The 21,128-nt window shown below is 38.5% G+C and overlaps 1 protein-coding gene across 2 annotated transcripts; it reads right to left on the bottom strand.

Moving 5' to 3' along the window:
- Positions 1-1,657: 1,657 nt before the first annotated feature.
- On the bottom strand, positions 1,658-20,017 carry clic5b (chloride intracellular channel 5b). 2 transcript variants are annotated; one of them, XM_038286088.1, is made up of 6 exons: positions 19,358-20,017; positions 5,811-5,920; positions 5,607-5,732; positions 4,912-5,018; positions 4,486-4,667; positions 1,658-3,182 (listed from the first exon to the last, which is right to left on the bottom strand). In XM_038286088.1, exons 1-6 carry the CDS (start codon positions 19,916-19,918, stop codon positions 3,018-3,020), a joined length of 1,251 nt encoding a protein of 416 aa, XP_038142016.1. In that variant the 5' UTR covers positions 19,919-20,017; the 3' UTR covers positions 1,658-3,017. The 2 variants fall into 2 exon arrangements, with proteins under 2 accessions (XP_038142016.1, XP_038142017.1); XM_038286089.1 differs by lacking the exon at positions 19,358-20,017 and adding an exon at positions 11,056-11,407.
- Positions 20,018-21,128: the final 1,111 nt, after the last annotated feature.

Raw genomic sequence — 21,128 nt, 5'->3', positions numbered from 1 at the left:
TTGTAGTTACTAAACTTCCTTCCATTCATCCTACCAACAACGCTGACCAATAGATTAAAAAAAATGAGATGCTGGTGTCTTCAATGTCTCTCTGGTAAAATTTTGGATTCACCTGACTAGACCAGCATCTTAGTTTGCTCGGTGCCTCATTTAAACAATATTGTTCAGGGTCCTTTCAACCGTGGCTTTCCTCATGCCGATCTTTAAAAATAAAACTAAGCAGAGTTCAAATCTGAAAAGGATGCCCACCTTACCTGCAAATCTCTGCGGCTCCTCTATAGCTCCCTTTCTCCCTTTTGATCGATTCCTGACCTGTGAGTCCATTCATCATCCTGAAAAGACTTTTTAAAAACACCCTCAATGACAACCTGGTATTTTTGTATAACTATCTATAGTATGTGACTTCAGCACTACTTGGCTGCAATGGATTATTTTAGGGTTATCAAATTAAAAGGTATAGAATACAAATGCAAAATAACAATTATGACCTGCATTTTCATTGTCCTTCACCATATTTTAGTCATACAGAGCCAATGGGAAGCCTGACGAGCCCACTAAAAGGGAATACCTAAAGTTGGCGGCTCTAATTGGACAAAATTAAAAAGAAATCAAAGGGCATGAATATTCTTATGAGAAATAATTTTAATTGCGGTTTTAAGATTTCCTTTTAGCAGTGCAAGCTCCATTTAATGTGTGTAAAATGTGTCTTCTCCAGGTGCAATGTCTAAAAAAGCCAGGTCTCATATTGGACTTGCTCCTCTGCGGGGGCACCGGTGGGTTAAGCAGCAGTATTTCTCCAACTATGAGTCTGGCCTCTAATTGGATCACAGGGTTGTTTCTGGTGGGTCTTCAAATGTCAGGCACGCCAGTTTGTTTTAATCAGTAAAGGTCTCAAAGCAGGAGTCGGTTTACACAATTTATGCCTGAGCTGAAAGGGTTTACTAAACGTAGCTATAAAAGTGCAGTGTGTGACTCCCTGTCAGCCTATATGGTGGCCAAGCCAAGGCCAGAAACTGGTAGATCCACTGGGAGTGTAATAACAGATTAATGTGGCTTGCCAGGCCCCGCGACCAGACGTGTTTGACGTTAATGCTCCACTGTATATTATCCAGCCTGGAGAAATGTTGAATGTGAGCGATGGGATCCAAGGACAGGGATGTTTAGGTACTAATTACCAAACAGCAAGGCACAAGTCTTGCTCCATATTTCCTTACCCCTGTGGAAACACTAGGCAGGCTCCATTTATTTTCTTTGACTGTTGTTTCTGGCACGCCAGCGTCTCGGTAAACACCACTCGCCCACCATTGTAAATCCGACAGGCGCAGATCTTTCAAGTTAGACTCCTTTGAGGAAAAATGGAGACAGATCGGATGGCGGCGCTCGGCTTTTCCGTCTTAATGAGAGAGTGGAGAAGAAGGATGGCGTTTGATCCCTGGCATGGAAGCCTCTATTTAAGCCTGTCAGCGGTCATCACTCTCTCTCTGTTATGGATAGAGAAACAAACCTGCACCGCTGGATTTGATCAGCTCAGTCTGTCAGCCACACTTAACCCTTTCAAGCACACTCGCTATCACCGAGAGACCTCTCGTCTCTGTGACGACCTGTAAGTATCAGCTGATTGATCACCCTTCAGGAAAAGAAAAGGCAGAAGCAGATCTGTGAAAATATTATTTTATTTGCAGAGCTTCGCTGTGAGCAAGCCTCTCAGTCATCAAGCTCCGATTTCATATCATGTGCTTCTCCAAACCATACAAAAGCCTTATAGCTCTTTGAGGAAGTCTTGCTATAGTTGCAACCTCACGGCAAGCCAAAAACAGCAAGCCCCAAGAAAAGTTTCCATTCTCCTCTATGTGGACACTGAAACTCATAAACCTGAAGTTTAAAGCAGGGGATGTTGATGGACTCATCAGAGCAAGGAGCTCCAGGGCAGGGCTTCTGACTACTAGGAGACTGGTCTGGAAGATGGCTTTCATCGCACCACTAATGGCTCTACCTAATCAGACCTGATTGGACTGCTAAATAAATAGTCTCCCCATTTATAATATCATGAGGTAACTTGAGACAAAATCAATACCTCAACTGGATTGCAGCAGCCAGAGAGAAAAACTAGCAGCTTTAAATCCTTGCTTTAATAGATTTATCCTAATGAGTCCATGGGATATTGGCATGTGTTGCTTATTTTGAGCAAAAGTAGAAAGGTTAGCAGTTTTCACATTTAAAAGTGTTCTGCATTAGCTTTTAATAAGACAGGTTAGTGCATAAAATCTATACAGACTTAAAATTTGTTCTCTAATAACCTCCATCAGCAAGAGTTTGTTCATTTGATTTCTGAAGAAAAAAAAACAAAGAATTATACAAAAGAGTAGGAGTGAATCTCAAGATACGCTTAAGCTGAAATAAAAACAAATACTCCAAAAGAAATTAGGGACGATCTGAGCTGCGAATTGGGGCTGTCGAGTTCGGAAAGCTTTGAGCGTTAATCATCCATCACAGATGAAACAAGGTGTCTCCCCAGGAACCCTGAACTCGATAATAAACACAGGAGTCAGGCTAGACTTCTGCGGGCTTGGGAATAAATAAAGTGAACTACCTTGACATCAGCAGCTAGTAAAATGTTTCGACCGTGCTGTGGAGTCTGTATGAAAGGGGGCTTTGTCTTACAAGGAATGTATAAAGACAGACACAATCATGTTTAGGTAAAAAGAGTTTTGTCAGAAGTTTCACAGCACCAATGACTGAAGCTGGCTTTGGATCAAGTTAAACATAGTACAATCTATCTTCTGCTCTCCCTCTGTTTTGCCATGTCTGCTGGTGTTATTGAAATACCATCTACGTACAGAGAGAGCTGAATTATTGCTATCCATCACATCTGGGACTGTCAAAGACAGAGATCTTATGTTTCTACAGAATGTCACATGAAGAATAAGCTAAAAAAAAATAAAAGTGTAATTTTAGATTTATTTATGGATCTTTTGTGTTGCTTATTTATTTTGTTGGAGCTCAGGTTGGTTGACGAGTTATTTGGCCAGTCTCCTCGCCACGTCTCTGTAGGCTTTCTCAATCTCATCCTCAGCAGCGCAGGTGTTGGTGAACTCTTCACGTGAGGCGGCGTTCTTCAGATATCGCCACACACCTGTCATTTCTGAAGGGATGTCGTAGTTGCGATACTTCTTAGCAACAACCTTGAAGTCAGAACACAAAATATGTTGTTAGTAGCAGGCAATTTCCTGAGTTCAAAGAGGGTCAGAATAAATAATCCTCAAAAGTAAAAAATCTATTTGCACAACATATTCACATATTATAAATACAACACATTTGTTTTGCTTGTATTTAGAAATGGAGCCTAAGCGGAAGTTCAACTAAATAAAGTGATTACTTGCCTTCATCTGCCTCCAACACCAGCTAATAAGCTTTGAAATACACCTTCAAAAAAGACCAATCAGCTTACAGAGTTCATCTTAAAAGGTCTCTAATCACACTCTGTCTGCTACCCAAGTCAATGGTTGCGTTATGTCCGACTTCACTTCAGATGACCTTTCAACCCCCCTCCATCCCCACCATCGTAAGCTTCATCAGAGTTTAACTCCTCCCGGACTCTTACTGCGTTCCCTGTCTCATTTCAATCGGTCCGGCAAAAGACCGCCATGTTGAGCCTGGTTCTGCCAGAGGTTTCTTCCCCCTTCCCTTGGGGAGTTTTTCCTCTCCACTGTCACTTCATGCTTGCTCATCATGGACAGGTTCTCTCAACCTGTGTTATCCAACCTGGACTTCCATCTTCCAGGTCCCTGAGTGAAACTCTAGTATGAGCTCATGCAATCCACTGGATCTTTTCATACAGCTCAGCATACCGTCTCACTAACCAGCAATCATGGACAGACCAACTTTATCTTCACTCCACCACCACTTTCAGGCCTGGGGGGAAACATCCCTGTTCTTAACTTCTGTTCATGCATATCAAACATCATTCAGCACTATGTTTCCTGCCGAGGTCTGAGTGCCAATGACTAAAGTATTTGTATCAATAAAATTCTTCTCTTTACTTTCCGTGTGAGTTTTTCAGATTGAAATTCAATCAGGCTAAACCATTTCCATGTTGGGTCAGTTAGATTTCTTTTTGTTTTTTTGCAAAATATTTGTCAAAACAGCAAAAAACACAAAAAGAAATCCCCATCTTAGGCCATTTTTATACCAAGTAGATGTGGGTTGAGTTTAAGAGGAGCAAGGCCTGCATGCTAAATGGTCAAAGCCCCTCTCCTTGTACCCTTTAAAAATAATCTTAATGTTGCACCTTTTTCAGAACTGGATAAAGGTACTTACACTTACTTATCCTCATGAGATCATGCTACTGTAATAAAATAAGAAACTGTCACCATCAATAAGTGTATAGTGCAATACATACCTTTAAAGGAACCCAAAAATAATTTTCAGACAGCAGTTGTCCCCATTATCCAGTTTAGTTCCAGGTGATTTAGGCCCCTAACCTACCTTGACTATATGCAGTTTGGGCAGCAGATTGCAGTCTGCCAAAGTCAGCTCATTTCCATCCAGGAACTTTCGGTTGGAGCTCTTTTCTTCCTCCATACTGTTTGCATCGATCTCCTCTGGCAGGGGGCTCGTCAAGTAATCATCAAGCTTCTTCAGTGCCTTGGTTAAAGCCTTCTCCAGAGCTAAACACAGAAACATTGATCCTCATACATGCTGAAGTTTTACAGTACAGTTATCTACCCTAAGGTTACTGGGTGTGCATAACAACAATTTCCACTAGATGACAGCAAATTTAGTCTTGAGGATGCAAGATAGAGCTACAAAAGTTAAGCATTGCTGCAACCTAGTGGAGAAATTTGATAAAGACAAGTTGCAGGTTTTCCTGCACATATAGTATGTATACCCTGGCAGAAAATGAGCTCCTACCAGCATTGGCCTCAGGTTTGGTGTTCTTGATGAAAGCTGAGAACTTGGCAAAGATGTCATTTCCAGCTGTATTGGAATCTCTGTGTCTGGCAGCCAGTTTGGGATACCTGAGCAGAAATGAGGGATAGGACAGTCAGAGTAAAGCATCTGGATGGTATTAACACCTGGACATGAGCTCAGCACTGAATTTAAAACAAGTTACAGGACCACACTGAACTGGCATCCCACTCTGTTGGGTGTTCACACAGTAAGGTCCTTTTATATTGTAAAAAAAAAATTAAATAAAACTTACTCACTTTATACGCAACAGAAGACAAATTAGGTGATTTGGAGCTTTCAAAGCAACTTTGAGGACATTTTAATAGACAATCGCGAAACCCAATAAATAAATTTTGGCTTTGTTTGAAAAATATCAAACATGTGGGACAGAGCTTAAAATATTGATAGCTAAGAATTTTTTTTAATGTACTTAAAGGAACCTAAACATATAAACATAAAGAATGACCCCTAACAACCTATTTATTTATTTTTTTCTGAAAATGACAATTTTAATCAAAGCTGACCATACTTTACTCGACTAAATGGCTTTTTTACCTTCAGCTTCAGCACTAAAGTGTCATAAATCTAACCATAGGCAGGCGCTGTGTAGTCTAATAAGGCACACATGGTGTTGTAAAGCTTTCCATATTGATTACTTTGGAGGGCAGAGCACTTCCTCGAGAAACTCCTCAATCTTGTTGATGTCGGTCCTGACGTCCCCGTCGAAGGTCAGGAAAGGAGGGTGTGTTCCCGGTGCCAGCTTCTGCAGATCCTCTGGCTTTCTACAGAGGACACAGAGAAATATGTCATTTTAAAAAAGAGGAAAGAAAAAAAAGTAGAATGAGCAGCTCTATCTTCACCTCTTGAGGTCAACAGTTGTGACGTTGAACACCACTCCCTTAAGCCAGAGGATCATGAAGAGACGCTGGGAGAAGGGACAGTTGCCAATGCTTTCCCCATCACTTCCTGCCTGCACACAGACATATTCAGTAAGGCTGATGAATTACACATAAAAATTACATGTTTAGACTCAGACTCAAACTTGGACAAACTTTATTGTAGTTTTGTATACACAGAGTGTATACAAAACGAAATCTGTTTATACAGTTGTTTACATATAATAAGACACACATCCTGCGACCTTTTCTCTTTGAAATCAATGTGGTTCATCTTAAATCTTTCTGTGCTAAATAGCTTTCTATAGATTTCTTTAAATTCAGAAGTCTACAGTGGTAGTCATCAAAATGGTCCTTCCCAGCAGAATGGCAGCCGAATAGCAGCCAACTTCCCGGCAACTTCCAGCTATATCCCCTCTGACTTCCAGGTACTGGAGTGACCCCCAATCTGACTCCACCTTTTCACTCATTTACAGGGTCTGACCAGCATTTGATGATGCTTCTCTTCAGATCCTAATGTCCACAAAGCATTAAAGAAAGAAAATATTTTGGTAGAAAGATTGATGTTTAAAAAGGAATTTTAGGGGACCAGCCAAGGGCCCATCAAGGAAAGTGGGGACATTTTGAATGACCACTATTGTATATACATTGCTTAAAATGTCTTACTGTTTGCCTTTAAAAGTAATGATGGCAAACATATGGGGTATTGATCAAGCTACCTACAATAGTTGATTGGAATTTGGGTGTACCATCATGACAGAGAAGCTGGCTGAAGCTGGTAAAATGATTGAATTATATACTGTGAAAACCAACCCTTTATCTAGATAGATAGATAGATAGATAGATAGATAGATAGATAGATAGATAGATAGATAGATAGATAGATAGATAGATAGATAGATAGATAGATAGATAGATAGATAGATAGATAGATAGATAGATAGATAGATAGATAGATAGATAGATAGATAGATAGATAGATAGATAGATAGATAGATAGATAGATAGAATTTACTTTTTATTTTTTCTAAATCTGAGGAAAGTTTCATATAAAATTGTCTGAAGAATTCCAAATATTGCCTTTAGCACACTAAAATAATGTTGATACTTCTAACTTAAACTAAAATTAAGTATACTAACCTGATTAAATATTACTAAGAACAAATATGTTGTTGAACAACATACACTATATTACAACATAATGTATGTTAATTTCTGTGTTATATTGGTCCTTATAAATCCTTATAAAGTGTAGAGTAAATAAATGTTTTGGCAGGAAATTGTGTTGGTTGAAGCAGCAGAAGGGGAAGCAGGATCCCTCATAGAAACCTTACTGCAGAAGACGGATGAACCACACAGCTGCAGGAGTAGCAGTGAAACCATCTAAATTTAATAATCTTATATAGAAATAATCTTAGAGTGAAAATATTCAACTCAATAGTGCTTACATTCTCAGCAGAAATAAAAATCTGAAAAAGTACTAAATCTTAACCCTAGCTCCAGATTATTGAACTTTTTCTACAAATGTATTTTTTCCTTAGATTTCTCAAATTAAAACAGAGTATGTCATGCGTTGACAGTTGACAAGCTACATTAAAACGTTTCTTTCTCATGTGCACATGCTGAGGTATCCTGTGTGGGTATGCAAAGCACCACTGCTTACACCTGATCCAGTGGATCAGCTGAATTAAACATATCGATTGCATCTGCAGGTTCACTGGCCGCTAAGGCACAGACAGCAGAATCTGACCCACAGCCATGCAGCAAATAGGTGCAAAAACCCCAGGGTTAGTGTTTGGGGTCAGTCTGCCTCGTTTAGCACATACATATCGCATTTGATATGTCTGCAATGTTATTTTAACCAAAAAAGCTTCTTAGCATATATTTCAGTGCCTCGGAAAAGGAGTCATATGCATTGAAACCTTTCCACATTTCCAACTACAAACACAGGATTCTAATGTTTTTTATTGGATTTCTCGCAAGTACAAACATGGAAAGTTGTAGTTTTGGCCTTAGGGTCTTTGACCTATAGGAGGATGATTTCCTGTCCTTGTCAAACCTCTTTTTTGCAACCTCTAAATTTTGCACTGTATTCAGCTCATTCTACAAGTATCCTTCCATCACCTCTGACCAGTTTGCTCTTCTCTGCTGCAAAAATACATCTCCCAACATTTAGATGTTTTATAGCTGGGATGTACAGCGTTCTTTATCTGCCACACTTCCAATGTTACTTATAAGTATTAATATAAAGAAGGGTCAATACATATAAAACCTGTGGTAATCAGACTTTTATTCCCAAATATAACATTAAAATCATTATTTATGCTGCTTTTTGTTTCTCTATAAGTAAAATATGTATAAGATACTTGAGTTTGCAATAACAACATGTGGAAAGGTTGAACGGGTGTGAATACTTCAGGATTGAACTATGCATCATAAGATTGAGGTGAAAATCAGCGTTCATGTGCTTCTCTGTAAAGCACTGAAAACAGAACCCTGAGCTGCCAGTCTAAAAGTAGCTGAGTCAACTGGATGTTAAACAGCCATCGATGCTCCCAGTGCTGCCGGGGATGCCGCTCTCTATTGTAATGGCTGGGCTCACTTGCATGGAGGTAACACAATACATCGAGAGCAACATCTAGAACGTCGAGGAAAATAGCTGTCATGTTGAGAGACCAGAGAGTCCGATGAATGCATGAGACCAATGAGTCATCTGCCTATTTTTAATGTCCATAAATGCTACAGCCTGATAGGAATAGGACTTAGCTTTAACTAATTTCTCTGAAATGTTTTATAACCTTAGCAGAGAAAACCCTGATCCCACTAATAATTCATGACAAACTGGACTTTATTTACTGAATGCACACAAAAACAGCTGTTGGTTTATGTCTTTAACCCAAATGCTGGGTTCATGATTTGGGAGCAGAATCTCGGTACCTTTAAACTGGTACTCATGGTTTTCATCTACAGAGATACAACAACCAGACTTTACAGAGACCATCGTACAGGTTTAGGCAACAGTTTTTAAGACGGTTAAAATTATGCTGCATGGTAATATATATATATATAAGAAGGAATTGTTTGCTGATAATATTAGCTGTTTATCTACTAGCTAGTAGCACATGCTAGTGCTAATGATATTGAATATTCCCATATATATATATATAAAAGCAAAAACTAAAGTGTGATATTTCAACCTAAATACTTTGCAGTGTTTATGTATTAAGGAGTTAGGGGTTGTTCTTTCATTTCACTCTCTGGAGGAATAATTGCAAACATGATTTAACCTTTGACCTTTAATTATTTGCTGTGAAGTTACTTTTTCTTGGCTAAAAAACAAGAACCTATTTCCAGAGGTGAATGGCAATTACCAAAATATGATGTTTTGTAATGACTTTAACAGTTATTAACCTCTTATGAACTACACAGGTAGAAACTCTGACAACCTTGGCCAACAGCAAATTATTCAGATTCAGGGATTGAAAGCTGAAATACACACATGTTCCATTCTGAATTAAATAAGCCACCAGTTTGTGCAAATCTAAGTTTTTCAGGGAGTTTATTCCATAGTATTTTTATTCATTAGTATATTCTCAGTCTTATATTTCCCGTAATACATATCTGCCTTGCATGCAGCATCTTAGTCAGACCATCAGTGTAAAAGAGAATCAGTTTTCAATTGACCTATCTGGTTAGAGAAATTATATAAAGCAACTAAAAGCTGCTTTATTGAGTTTAGGTCTTGTTTTTTCAACACTTAGCAAGCAGGTCTCTGTTGCAGCAGTAATACTGTAGAAAAAGTTTTACTATCTTACTTTTCATCATCTTTTTGCCAATTAACCTTGCTTAAAAAAAAAATCTAGATGTCATGAATATGCAGAAATTCCCTCATGTTTCTGCGTAACGGAAAGTGAATGTAATGCATCTTCCGGATTGATCTGGAAATAAGGAGATTAAATTTGGTTTAGAACCCTGAAACTTGTTTAACCCCCTGCTTAAACATATTTCCAACTGCATCAATAAATATAGATATTTAGCATGAAAATTAGCCAAATTAGACAAAGATCCAACAGGCAAAGTTCTTTCATTGCCTCTATTTCAGTTCCCCGTTACTAAACAGACATTAAAAGTAACATTCTAAAAGGGCTTCCTCAGCTTTACTCTGCTTTTAACTAAAAGTAAAACAATAGCTCATTCAGCTTGTAAACTAATCCTGGCGTTTTAATCTAGCAGACTGTGTTGTATTTAATCCAGTATTGTTAGGGTACAGTCTTCCTAGATGTCTGATTAGCTGTTACCTGCTTTCAAACCATTAAAACTTGTTCCTCCAGATAGTGTCTCAGTTTTCAGGTTAATAACCAGGACATCACAGAGCAGCTCTCTGTCCTTCTGGGTCGCCTGACAGAGGCCAGCATGATGAAGTGACTAATATTAGAATGACAGCGGCTGTGGAAACTATTTCTCTAATCAGATTTATATATAAAATCTTACATCACCATTCATAGATAAGAAATGAATGAGATTTGCTTAAGGTAAGCTAGGCAGATATAGAAAAGTATAAAGTAAGCTAAGAGGTTTGGTGTCCTATAAATAAATATCAGTGATATGGTTGGGTTGTGCATCGCAGTGTGGTAACCAAGGAAGTGGACTGACAGGCTCTCACGCCAGATAAGTGCATCCATTCACGGTCTAATTCCACCTCACCTGTCTCCATTTTAGTCACCTGCTTCCAACAGTCCTCCAGGGAGCTGCAGAGCACTCTGCAGCTCCAGAAAACATCACTCAGATCCAAACAGCTCAAACATTTTCTCTATTTTTATGCAGCAAAGGGAGATTGTTGTTTAAAAAGGAGAGCAGGATGATAAATGGACTTTTTAAAATATATTCACGTACTGGTAATATTTATCCATACTGTAGTGAAGTCATTTTTTTATTTCCCATTTGAGCCAAGGTTCTTCTACAGCTTTGGGAACCATTGACTATGAGCTTCCCAGCATCAGGTCCAGAGACACTGTCACTGTAATCCTGAGTGACTGAAGAAAGCACAGAGAGTGCTGCTGCTGCTGAAACTCTACCTCTAATATTGAGTTACCTGAGCTTTCCATGTCACACAGGAGTAGCAGCAGTGTAGCAGCTGAAATACTACTGCTATGAGCACAAAAACTTTATTCAAACATTACAAATTCCAGATTCTACTTTCCTGTCTTACCTTCACAAAAAGTTCAATGTCAGGCTCTCTGTCCTGGTTGTTAGTGGACATGCTGTCTTGTTCTTTTTCTTTTATTTCCCTTTAAGTTCTTCGTATCAGTTGAGGTCTACATCCTCCATGGAAAAATGCAGGCATACATCCTCTCTGGACGGATCTCTTATCCAGAGATGAGCTCTCTATCTGTCTGTCAGCTTGTGTGGTTCTCTTCCCTCTCAGCTGTAATCCAAGGAGTTCCACCTCAGTTTGCTGGTCTGAAGGCAGATTTTCCTCCTGGTTGTTAGAGTCAAGGTGCTGGTTAAAGCCCTCTGCCCTGATTTAGACCCAGACGGATAGCAGAGGCACGGCTCATCAGCACAAAGTGCTGAACAGGTGTCAGGCCCTACCAGGGGGTGGAGCCCCACCTCTCTCCTCCATCCTCACCAGCAAAACCCCAGAAATAAAATACATCTCCACATCTTTACATACTCCGCCTATTTCAAACCTCTGACTATGTGTTTTTCCACCAGGTCATTTAGTCTGACCTCTTTTAATGATCAAATAAAAAAAGAAAAAGCCTTTTTTATTCATACAAACATGATTGCAGTGTAATATAAAATTATATCTCTGGCACATTTAGATCTCATGGCTGTCACTCTGTAGAGTGACTTTTTCTTTTTCTTTTTTTTTCTTTTTTGCAAGCACAGGAGCAGAAGCATTCATATTTAATTCATGGTCCACATGTGTCTGCTCCAGCAGGTTTTATTTGATCACCGGCAGCAGCAGCAGGCATGAAGACAACTCCTCAGTGACTTACTGATGTCTGATTTTGGCTCTGAAGGCACCCAGTAGGTATAATTAGCATACAGACTGTATGGGACTGTAAAGGAACTGGGCTTCAATGTATCTGACTTACAAGTTTCTAAGATATCAGTCCATGATAGGAAAAAAAATCCCCTTTATTAGCATAAACTCACTACGACGGAGTATTAGGGCCACACATGAAGAGAAAAAATATTTTTGCCATGACGAGATTAAACTCGACATGTCGACTTTAAAGTCGACATGTCGACATTTAACTCAACATTTCGAGAATAAAGTTGAAATGTCATGTTGAGTTTAATCTCGACGTGTCGACAATAAAGTTGAAATTAGTTCAAGAGAGCCAACCGCTGCACAGGATACATGCACAGAATCCAGAATCAGACCTGCCTTGTGTAGATTATTTGGTCAAATTGTACTTTCTGTGATGATTATACAGTTATACAGTTGCAGCACGTCAAAGACTACCTTCACTCTTAAAACGCAGACTGCAGCTGTGGAGCGCGGTTGCTCTTTTCTCCAAACTTTGGAATGTCGAGATTAAAGTCGCCACGATATATCAACTTTATTCTCGAAATGGCGAGTTTAAAGTCGACACGTCGACATTAAACTCAACATTTTGAGAATAAAGTTGAAATGTCATGTTGAGTTTAATCTCGACGTGTCGACTTTAAACTCGCCATTTCGAGAATAAAGTTGATATATCGTGGCGACTTTAATCTCGACATTCCAAAGTTTGGAGAAAAGAGCAACCGCGCTCCACAGCTGCAGTCTGCGTTTTAATGCTGCGTTCACACCGGGGGCAGCTGGCGCGACAGAAGCAGCGAGTTTACATGCAAAGTCAATGGTTGACGCGCGTCAAGGCGCAGCAAAATGTGGAGGTAGTCTTTGACGTGCTGCAACTGTTTAGGATTCTGTGCATGTATCCTGTGCAGCGGTTGGCTCTCTTGAACTAATTTCAACTTTATTGTCGACACGTCGAGATTAAACTCAACATGACATTTCAACTTTATTCTCGACATGTCGACTTTAAAGTCGACATGTCGAGTTTAATCTCGTCATGGCAAAAATATTTTTTCTCTTCATGTGTGGCCCTAATACTCCGTCGTAACTCACAGATGTGAAGGAAGTAGTTTAAATCCAGTTTTCTCTATTTATAGCACAGCTCCCTCTCCTGGCTGGCAGGAATGTATGCAGCTCCAGCCAGTTTCTAGGAGGAGAAAAGTCTGAAACATTCAGATTATTTAGATACTTTTTTATTTATTTATTTTTTGTAGGACAAGCTTGATTTTAAGATTATTAGATGGGGAAACTGAGACAAGGATAATGTTTGTGTGAATACAGTAATGAAAACATACATAACTTTTTAGGGGCCCTTCAAGGTAATCCATGTATCAGGATATCATAAAACATACCTAATCTACCAGAGTAGTAAAGTAATTTAATCTAATAAATAATTAGAAACAAATGCTTAGATGGTTTCTTTTCTCATTTTAGAAAATCCTGAAAGATCTGGAAGGTTAATATGTTGTAATAGTAGAGCAATTAAAACAGGTCTTTTCTCTTGTATCCTCCTTTTATTTTCAGGTATTCATCCATGGACAGCCTTTCAATCAGGTTAAGGGACCGACCCCGGCTGGAGTATTGCAAAACGTAGACGTTCTTTTTTTAGCTTGTCTGCGGTAGATTTATTTGTGGGTTTGGGATCATTGTCCTGTTCTTCGACCAAATTTTGTCAACATTTTGGCTCAACAGTTTGGAACACACTGTTCCTAAAACCTCCTTTGGCTTTAAAACAAACCCACATAATCATCCTTCAACCAAACTTGATAGTTGCTATTAGCTTCTTGCCCCAACTCACTGTGTTATTTTTTTTAAACCAAACATCCCTGCTTTACTCTCCCCTTTTTTAAGGAAGCTCTTTAGTTAGTTCACAGGTTTTGGACCTAATATTCTGTTAATCTACGACTTAAGTTGGACTCGATCAAATGTTGAGAGAAAAATCACAGTTTTTTTCTGAAATTTTTCCACAAAGACACCATTAATTTCACATCAATAGTTTTAATGAAGATACAAATTCAAACTGGAAGACCCCTCCAAGCATTAGCTGCATTCAATCACCTCGTCATGCACCTCTGCACCAGCCAATCCCCATCAAAACTTCACTCTTCTGCAGCCCACTATCCTATAAAGTTCTACTCAAAGCTCTCCAGTGTCAGACTCTCCTGGTGTTTAGCTGAACTTCGACCCACCTCCAACCCATCTCCTCCACCATGCTCTCAAGCTGGCTTCCTTCTCCTCTGGCCTCCACTTCACCACCAGTGCCCAGATCCCAGAGGAAGACACAAGTCATCATAGCTCATTGGCATTCGCAGCTTCCATGCCTTCTGCCGGGGTCCAAGCGCCAAGGAACTGACATATTCATCGATAAATCTCTCTTATTGCAATTTTTCTTGTGTGTGTGTGAGTCTCTCCAGGTTGAATTGCAGGATGACTTCCTATTGCTTTGAAATAATACTTTAACCTTTCCCAGACTGGTGCCTCTCGAGAGTCAATGCTGTCATTTTACTAGTCTGGCATTGATCTAATACAAATCTAAAGGCTTCTAAGAAGCAAACTGAACGAATTCCTGCCTGTTATGTTGGTCAGAGTTAATCATGATTACTTTACCAAAAGCATTTCATTAGAGGCATTAGGTGGATTGAGAAAGCTAACTAGTTAAGTTGAAGATTCAAATAGGCCAAAGGAGAGTGTAAAACATTTTCATCTCTAAAAGATTTATATATTTTTTTCTCTTATTCATACCCTTGAACATTTTTATTGTTAAACAATTTTTATCAATAGACAAATGTAACCTAAATTTATATGAAAAAGGAAAGAAAGTTTTCAAACTGACCTAGCTATGAGTAAAGTGATTGCCCCCAAAACTATTAACTGGCTTTGGCTAATTTCTATCAAACGACTGCTTCATGTGTTTATGATATTAGATAATATCACTAGTGTAAACACTAGCTCTAGAGTCTACATCCTTATGGAGGAAATATTTGTCCCATTTGTCTTTGCACCATCACACCATAGGGTTGTTGAGCATGAACAGCTCACTTAAGGTCTTGCCACTGCCTCTAAGCCAAGTTCAGGTCAGGGTTTTGGAATGGCAACTCTGAACATACTGGTTTGTTTTATATTTCTAAGATAGACTTTTGTTTAACAAAGATATATACAAAGATTTTTTTTAACTCAAATTAATATGATGCAATTGTGGCATCAGCTTCCAGCCTTATTGCAGCCCAAACATTAATGGATTAAAATGTCCAACTGACTAGATTATTTTAGCTGTGGCCAAATCCTTTTCACTCCAGAGGAGCACATGATCAATATGCATTAAAGAGAGTACAGTGACTGGGATGCAGTCTGTATTAAATTTCACTGATGACTTGCAAGATGACTTGCTCATTTCCTCAGTCAGCAATACTTTGCCACAATATTCGGCGTCTCTTTCATGCCGCCGCCTTCTTTGATTTTTCATTGAGACTTTTCTTGTCCTCTTCATATTTCTGTAAGATGATGCTCATTATTGTGATTGTTCTGCCTCCTTGAACCCATCCCTTTATACGTGCATGTTCATAGTTTAATGATCAGTCAAAGCTGGACTGAGTTAGCGAGTTGATAACAAGCTTCATGGTATCACTGATTGCAATTGTCGTGGATTGGTTCAACTGGAAGGGCTGAAAGTAATCCCGCTAGGTTGAGTTTGTTTCGTGGTATGGGTCCCTGGCTAGTACATCAGTTTTGCTTACCCTGTCAAGTGTTTTTATACATGCAAACCTTTATTAGATCAGGCTCTTGTATTTACTTTTCTTAACTATGACTAATAATAAAATGAGTGGAATGATCTGGAAATTGTAAGTTGACCAAAAAGAGACTAAATTGTGGAGTATAAAATATTTCTTTCTGCATAGAGATAGAAGCAGATTACATGACAGTATTAAACAAAAAAAAGTGAATGTAGATTAGTGAAATCTTTTCTTGGCACTGTGTATCCTCTTTAGAGAAAAAGAAGCTTAAATCTCTCACTTGATGGGCTAATCATTTACTAAAGCGTTAAACAGTAACAGACGTTAGTGTCTTTCCGATGCCAAGGTGAAGGAGACTATTTAAAGTCTTCTCTTGAATTAACCCCTACTCTCCTACAAAAATTGAGCTTTTAAGTTTATACAACCTTTATGAAACACCATGGCTCAAACCTCAGCCGTGTTGGTTAAGGAAATATCTGTTGATTTTACATTTCTAAGACAAACTACTGCATTAAAGACTCCATGCCTTCCCAGAGATAGCTGTTATAACCTACTGATTGGAGATGAGTCACCTAACACTGTCAGCAAAAGCAGTCAATGTCCTAACCATCCTTCCTAGTTTTATAGCAGCGCTGGGGTTAATTTATAGCAGCTGTTGATGATTAAACCAGTGGAAAATCCACCCATATCTTGGATTTTCTCAGACAGGATGGGGGGAGGACCCAAGGTGGAGCGATTCATGGACAATGGACAATGGATGTTTTCAATTCCATGACCATTTATGGTCCATGTATTTTATAATTGGGACATAAAACTTTGGACATATCACATTTATAAGCTGAAAATGGCAGTTTTTATCAAATTGAAACTTTAAACATGTTCAATGTTGATACACTCAGATAGGCGGTTTGTTCCCAAGGTGAACTATGTCCCACGTTTATCATGATTCTGAGATAACTTGCTATGCGGATCGCAGTTTGTGCTTTTATCAGCTATAACTGTAAATGTGCTCAGACTGACGTAAACTGTATTGCGGAAACGAATATCCAGCTCAACAAAGCATGTAAATAAGCTCCAACACAGCTCTATTTAATTACCTTTGATTCACCTCATCAAAATAGACTATTTGTGTGCCTTTCTTTTTTGGTTGTTTTTGAATATTCTCTGAAACAGCTCCAGTTTTAGTTGTATAAGGTATCTTTGTTTTTATAGGCAGTAAATTACAAACATACAATAAACTAAGGTTAGAGTCATACCTTTGCAACGCCTCCCCTGTTGGATTGATGACTGTAAAAGAATTGATTTGGAGACAAAGGGTTGTTTACCATCAATGCAGTATTTGTATTCAAGCTAGTATTGGTGTATGTAAATACATGTCCGAGCATAAAATGCTTTGCAGATTATAGCCAAGATAAAATTGTGTTTATAAAGGTTACATCATAATGCATAATCAGGAAGTATCTGTTTATCTGTGAACTTCTAATTCAGGGTTAAATTGTCTTAAAAATGTTATATGCTCTTAACTGTTATGAAATTATTCAGGTTACAACTAAAAACTTTAGAATGCTGTAAAAGGACTTTATATAATTGATGTAATAGTGAAACAGAGAGATTGCTTTAACGATGAGTTTGACATGACAGGAAAAGAGAAGCCACAAAAGAATCAGCTGGGTTTCACGTTCCACCAGGACACCGACCCTAAACATACAGCCTGGACTACAGTGGACAGGTTTATATGAAAGAGCATTTATGCATCAGAACAGCCCAGTCAAAGTCCAGAGTTAAATCCACATAAGAATCATGATATTCACATAATCCATTCTGACTGAACTATTTTGCAGAAGAAGAAAACAACAAATTCATTATCTAGATGTCCAAAGCTGTTAGAGACACACAATAGGAGACTTGGATCAATGGGGCCGAGAACAAATGCAATGTGATATTTTTCCAACTTTTTTCTATAATACAATACATCCTTTTATTTACCTGTTGGACGTATGGAATTACTCTGTGTTTGTCTATTCAATGAAATCTCAATTAATACATTGAGATTTGTTTAGAACAGTTCGAGGGGTGGGAATATGTTAGCATTCTGTTACTTAATTTAGTATAAAACAGCAGCTTTAATACTTTCCATTGTTCACTATTTGATAGTGCAAAGTTTTCAGTAAAGTAAAATATTGTCCTGCTTCGCTGCTATAGTAAAGCAGGGAAAAAGCAGAAGGGTTTCACAGGCTTAGAGTTTGCCTTCAGTTATTATGTTCGTTTACGGCAAATGGCTTAACCATTAAAACATTTTTTTTTAAATCCAAGCTTACATAACAGGTCCTAAAGCAATAAAAGTATCTTCACACTTGGCATCTGATAAACACTTTTTGGTGACTTAATATTTTAAGTAATGCTCTATGAGTAAAGGTGTTTAAATAACAGCATTATAGAAATATTTCTTAATTATTATGCTGGCATTTAATAAAAGCAAGACATTGATCACTTTTAAGCATGATGGCTCTGACATATGTGCAATAAGTTATTATTCAGTAAATCATGGCCATGATAGGAGGAAAATCCAGAGAGGAAACATGACTTTAGGAAATACAGTATAATCATCCAATTGTAACTAGGTTAAACTCTGGTTGTTAAAAAAAACAATGTATCAGGAGAATTTATAAAGATAAAGCTGTACGGAAAACTACAGTTTTGATTCTTGCTAAAACTATTGACAGATTAAATATGTTAGGGCTAATCTAAAAAAAGTGTTGCTTCACTTGGATTCCCATCTAGCCAAACTACAGTATGAGCAGAATATGAGGCAGCTTAGAGTAATCTCTGCTGATATATATATAAAAAAAATCCAACAACTGTTAATACAGCATACCATTTTATATTTTTTGAAGTAATGCACAGATAAATAAAAAAACATTATGGATAAAGTGATGTGTCAGATTTTTACACAGCTTTACTTTCCTATGCTACAGGTCTGAAGTGTGTTTCCAATGGGGAGGTCACAACAGACAGCCTCTACCAGCTTCTTTTAACTGTTCAATGCAAACAATACAATGGGTTAGAGATAATAGAAGTGCATCCCATAAATAGAGATGTTTATTTAATCAAGTGTTACTAAGATAGAAAATCTCCCAAAACAAAATACTAGTTTTGGTTTAATGGTAAATGTGGGATTGCTTTTTTTGTAGACCCCTCAGATGTCTTAAGGAGGGGTCCTCTGTTAGTAACTAAGGTAAAAACTAAAAATCACATGTCCTTTTCTTATTATGAGCATGTCTTATATTTAAGTTTTGAAGGTTTTTCTTGTGTTCTTCACTAATCGGTTGCTTTTTTCAATTCTTCATTCTTTAACTATTTGACCCATTTGTTAGAAATGTACGTTTCACTCACTCTACTGTTTTTTTCTTTTTTGTCTAAATAACAATATCTGAAACTTGTTTTTTCTTGTTAAAAAGACTGTTAAAATTAATATTTATTAGTTGGTTGGTTGATTGATTTAAAGCCACAGCTACTTGTTCTCTGACTGGTTGACAAAGACCTTAAACGAAAGTCGGCCTGCATGTTAGATTTTACCAACGGCCTTGTGCAATTTAGGATTTGCTCTGTCAAGAATTATTCAAAGGAAAACAAAAGACCTTCTCCTCATTAACACTGAAAGAGTGAACTGGTTCAATCCTCTTTTTGCAGCTTATTAAGTCAGATTTTACCTTGACAAAGAGGGAGACTTTAGGCTCGTTGGGGTCATCGGGGGCCCTGCTCCTGTCATTCAGATGGACGTTCTCCATAGTTTTAATGCTGTAGTCCAGAGCATTATCGGCATGATCCTCATTCTGGGTCCGGCTTTCGATCGGAGGGTCGTCGCAGGGGTCTCCATGGTAGGAGGAGGAGGATGAGGAGGCGTGAGAGGAGGAGGATGAGCGTCTGGAGCTGTCATGATCTCCATTCACCTCTTCTGCCTCCAACTCGGGTGAAAACTTCATGTTCTCCACATGTTGTTCATCCGTTGGGGTCTCTGCCCTGGCTTCTTCGTCGTCACTCTCAGACGAGGACGAGGAGGAGGAGGAGGATGAAAAGCTGTTTTCATCATCTCTCATTTCTGTGTAGTCATTTTGGGATTGCTCTCCCCCAGCCGAGGCGTGGACCTCCACCTCGCTGTACACATGTTCACTTTCCTCACCTGTGTTCTCATACATGACCTCTCGGTCAGGGCTGTGGCCTCCAAGACGACGGCCGTTTTCCCCGGCGACGCTTTCGTAGATGTGATCCATGTTGCTCAGGTCTGTGTAGTTAATAGTGTGGAAAAAGTTCTGCTGTGCTCAAGGTGGTTGCTCACAGTCCGCCTGCCTCTAACTGACTGAGTGCCTGGGCAAACTCCAGCTACAAGCCATAAAAGACCTTTGATCTGGTGAGTTAACACGGGGTCTGTGCCCTCAAGGACATCAAGGTGGAGCTATATAACTATTATGAAAAATGTCACAAAATACACCAAACATTGATTCTGAAGTTTTGAAATTGGTCTGACTTGCTTACCCTCTTGTGGAGTAAAGCACTTCAAGGGATATTTTATATGAATTGAACTGCAGATTCGGATTATCTTGAATGCAGTATTTGTAGCTCTTCAGGCATCTTTGCTAAAAACAAAACTAAACTATGCCTTACAGCATTTGTCATCACCTTTATGGATCTCTTTCATTTTAGGCTTTTAATTTAGCCATTTATTTTTAATGCTATTAAGCTTTCCTGGTTGAAGCAAAGCTGGATGTCAATTCAAATGGTGGTTAGTTTTTTTTTTTTTTTTTTGTGGCTCAGACTGTGTTATTTTTTTAATGCAAATGTTTTTCAATAGTCCAACTAATTTAGTGATCAATAAATCGTTAACTGGAGCGTAAACTCGAAAATATGCCTTTAGCTGACAGAGCAACCCACCTTGAGTAGCAGTTAAACCAAAAATGTTAAAAATAAAATATGTTTATGTTTTCGTCTGTTAATATGCTCTCTGCAGAACTCCTCACATGGAAAAGTTTTAGTTTCCCCTGGTTTAATTTCCCAAAAACTCTTCCTTAAGGAACCTTTTGCTATCCAACTATGAATCAACTTATTGAGAAAATAATCGATAGATTAATCAATGTGTAAAATAATCATTAGTTGCAGCCCTAATTTAAAGGTAACCTGGCAAGCCAGATTGAAAATGTCTACCACTCTAAATATAGCTGTACACACAGATTAGATGGGTGTGCTCCCATCTAAGACTTTCCTAGATGACTGATTGAAGCCTTATTTAGGGCCCACCGTCCAAAGTTTGGTTTTGGCCAATAAATTGATAAAAAGGCAAGACCATTTTAACTTTGGTTTGGCACCTCTTGCTTTTATTGCAGCTGTAGGTCCGCCTTGAGATAATTGTTAGAGAACAGGAAGCAAGATGGGAGCTGTGTAATAGTAAAATATCAACAATAGACAGTATAGACAGACACAAAACAC

Source organism: Cyprinodon tularosa, unplaced genomic scaffold, assembly GCF_016077235.1.
Source record: "Cyprinodon tularosa strain WSP-4 unplaced genomic scaffold, ASM1607723v1 ctg22, whole genome shotgun sequence".
In the NCBI taxonomy this organism is placed as follows: domain Eukaryota; kingdom Metazoa; phylum Chordata; class Actinopteri; order Cyprinodontiformes; family Cyprinodontidae; genus Cyprinodon; species Cyprinodon tularosa.
The sequence above is the reverse complement of the archived record's forward strand: the minus strand, read 5'-3'. Positions and strand labels throughout refer to the sequence as shown.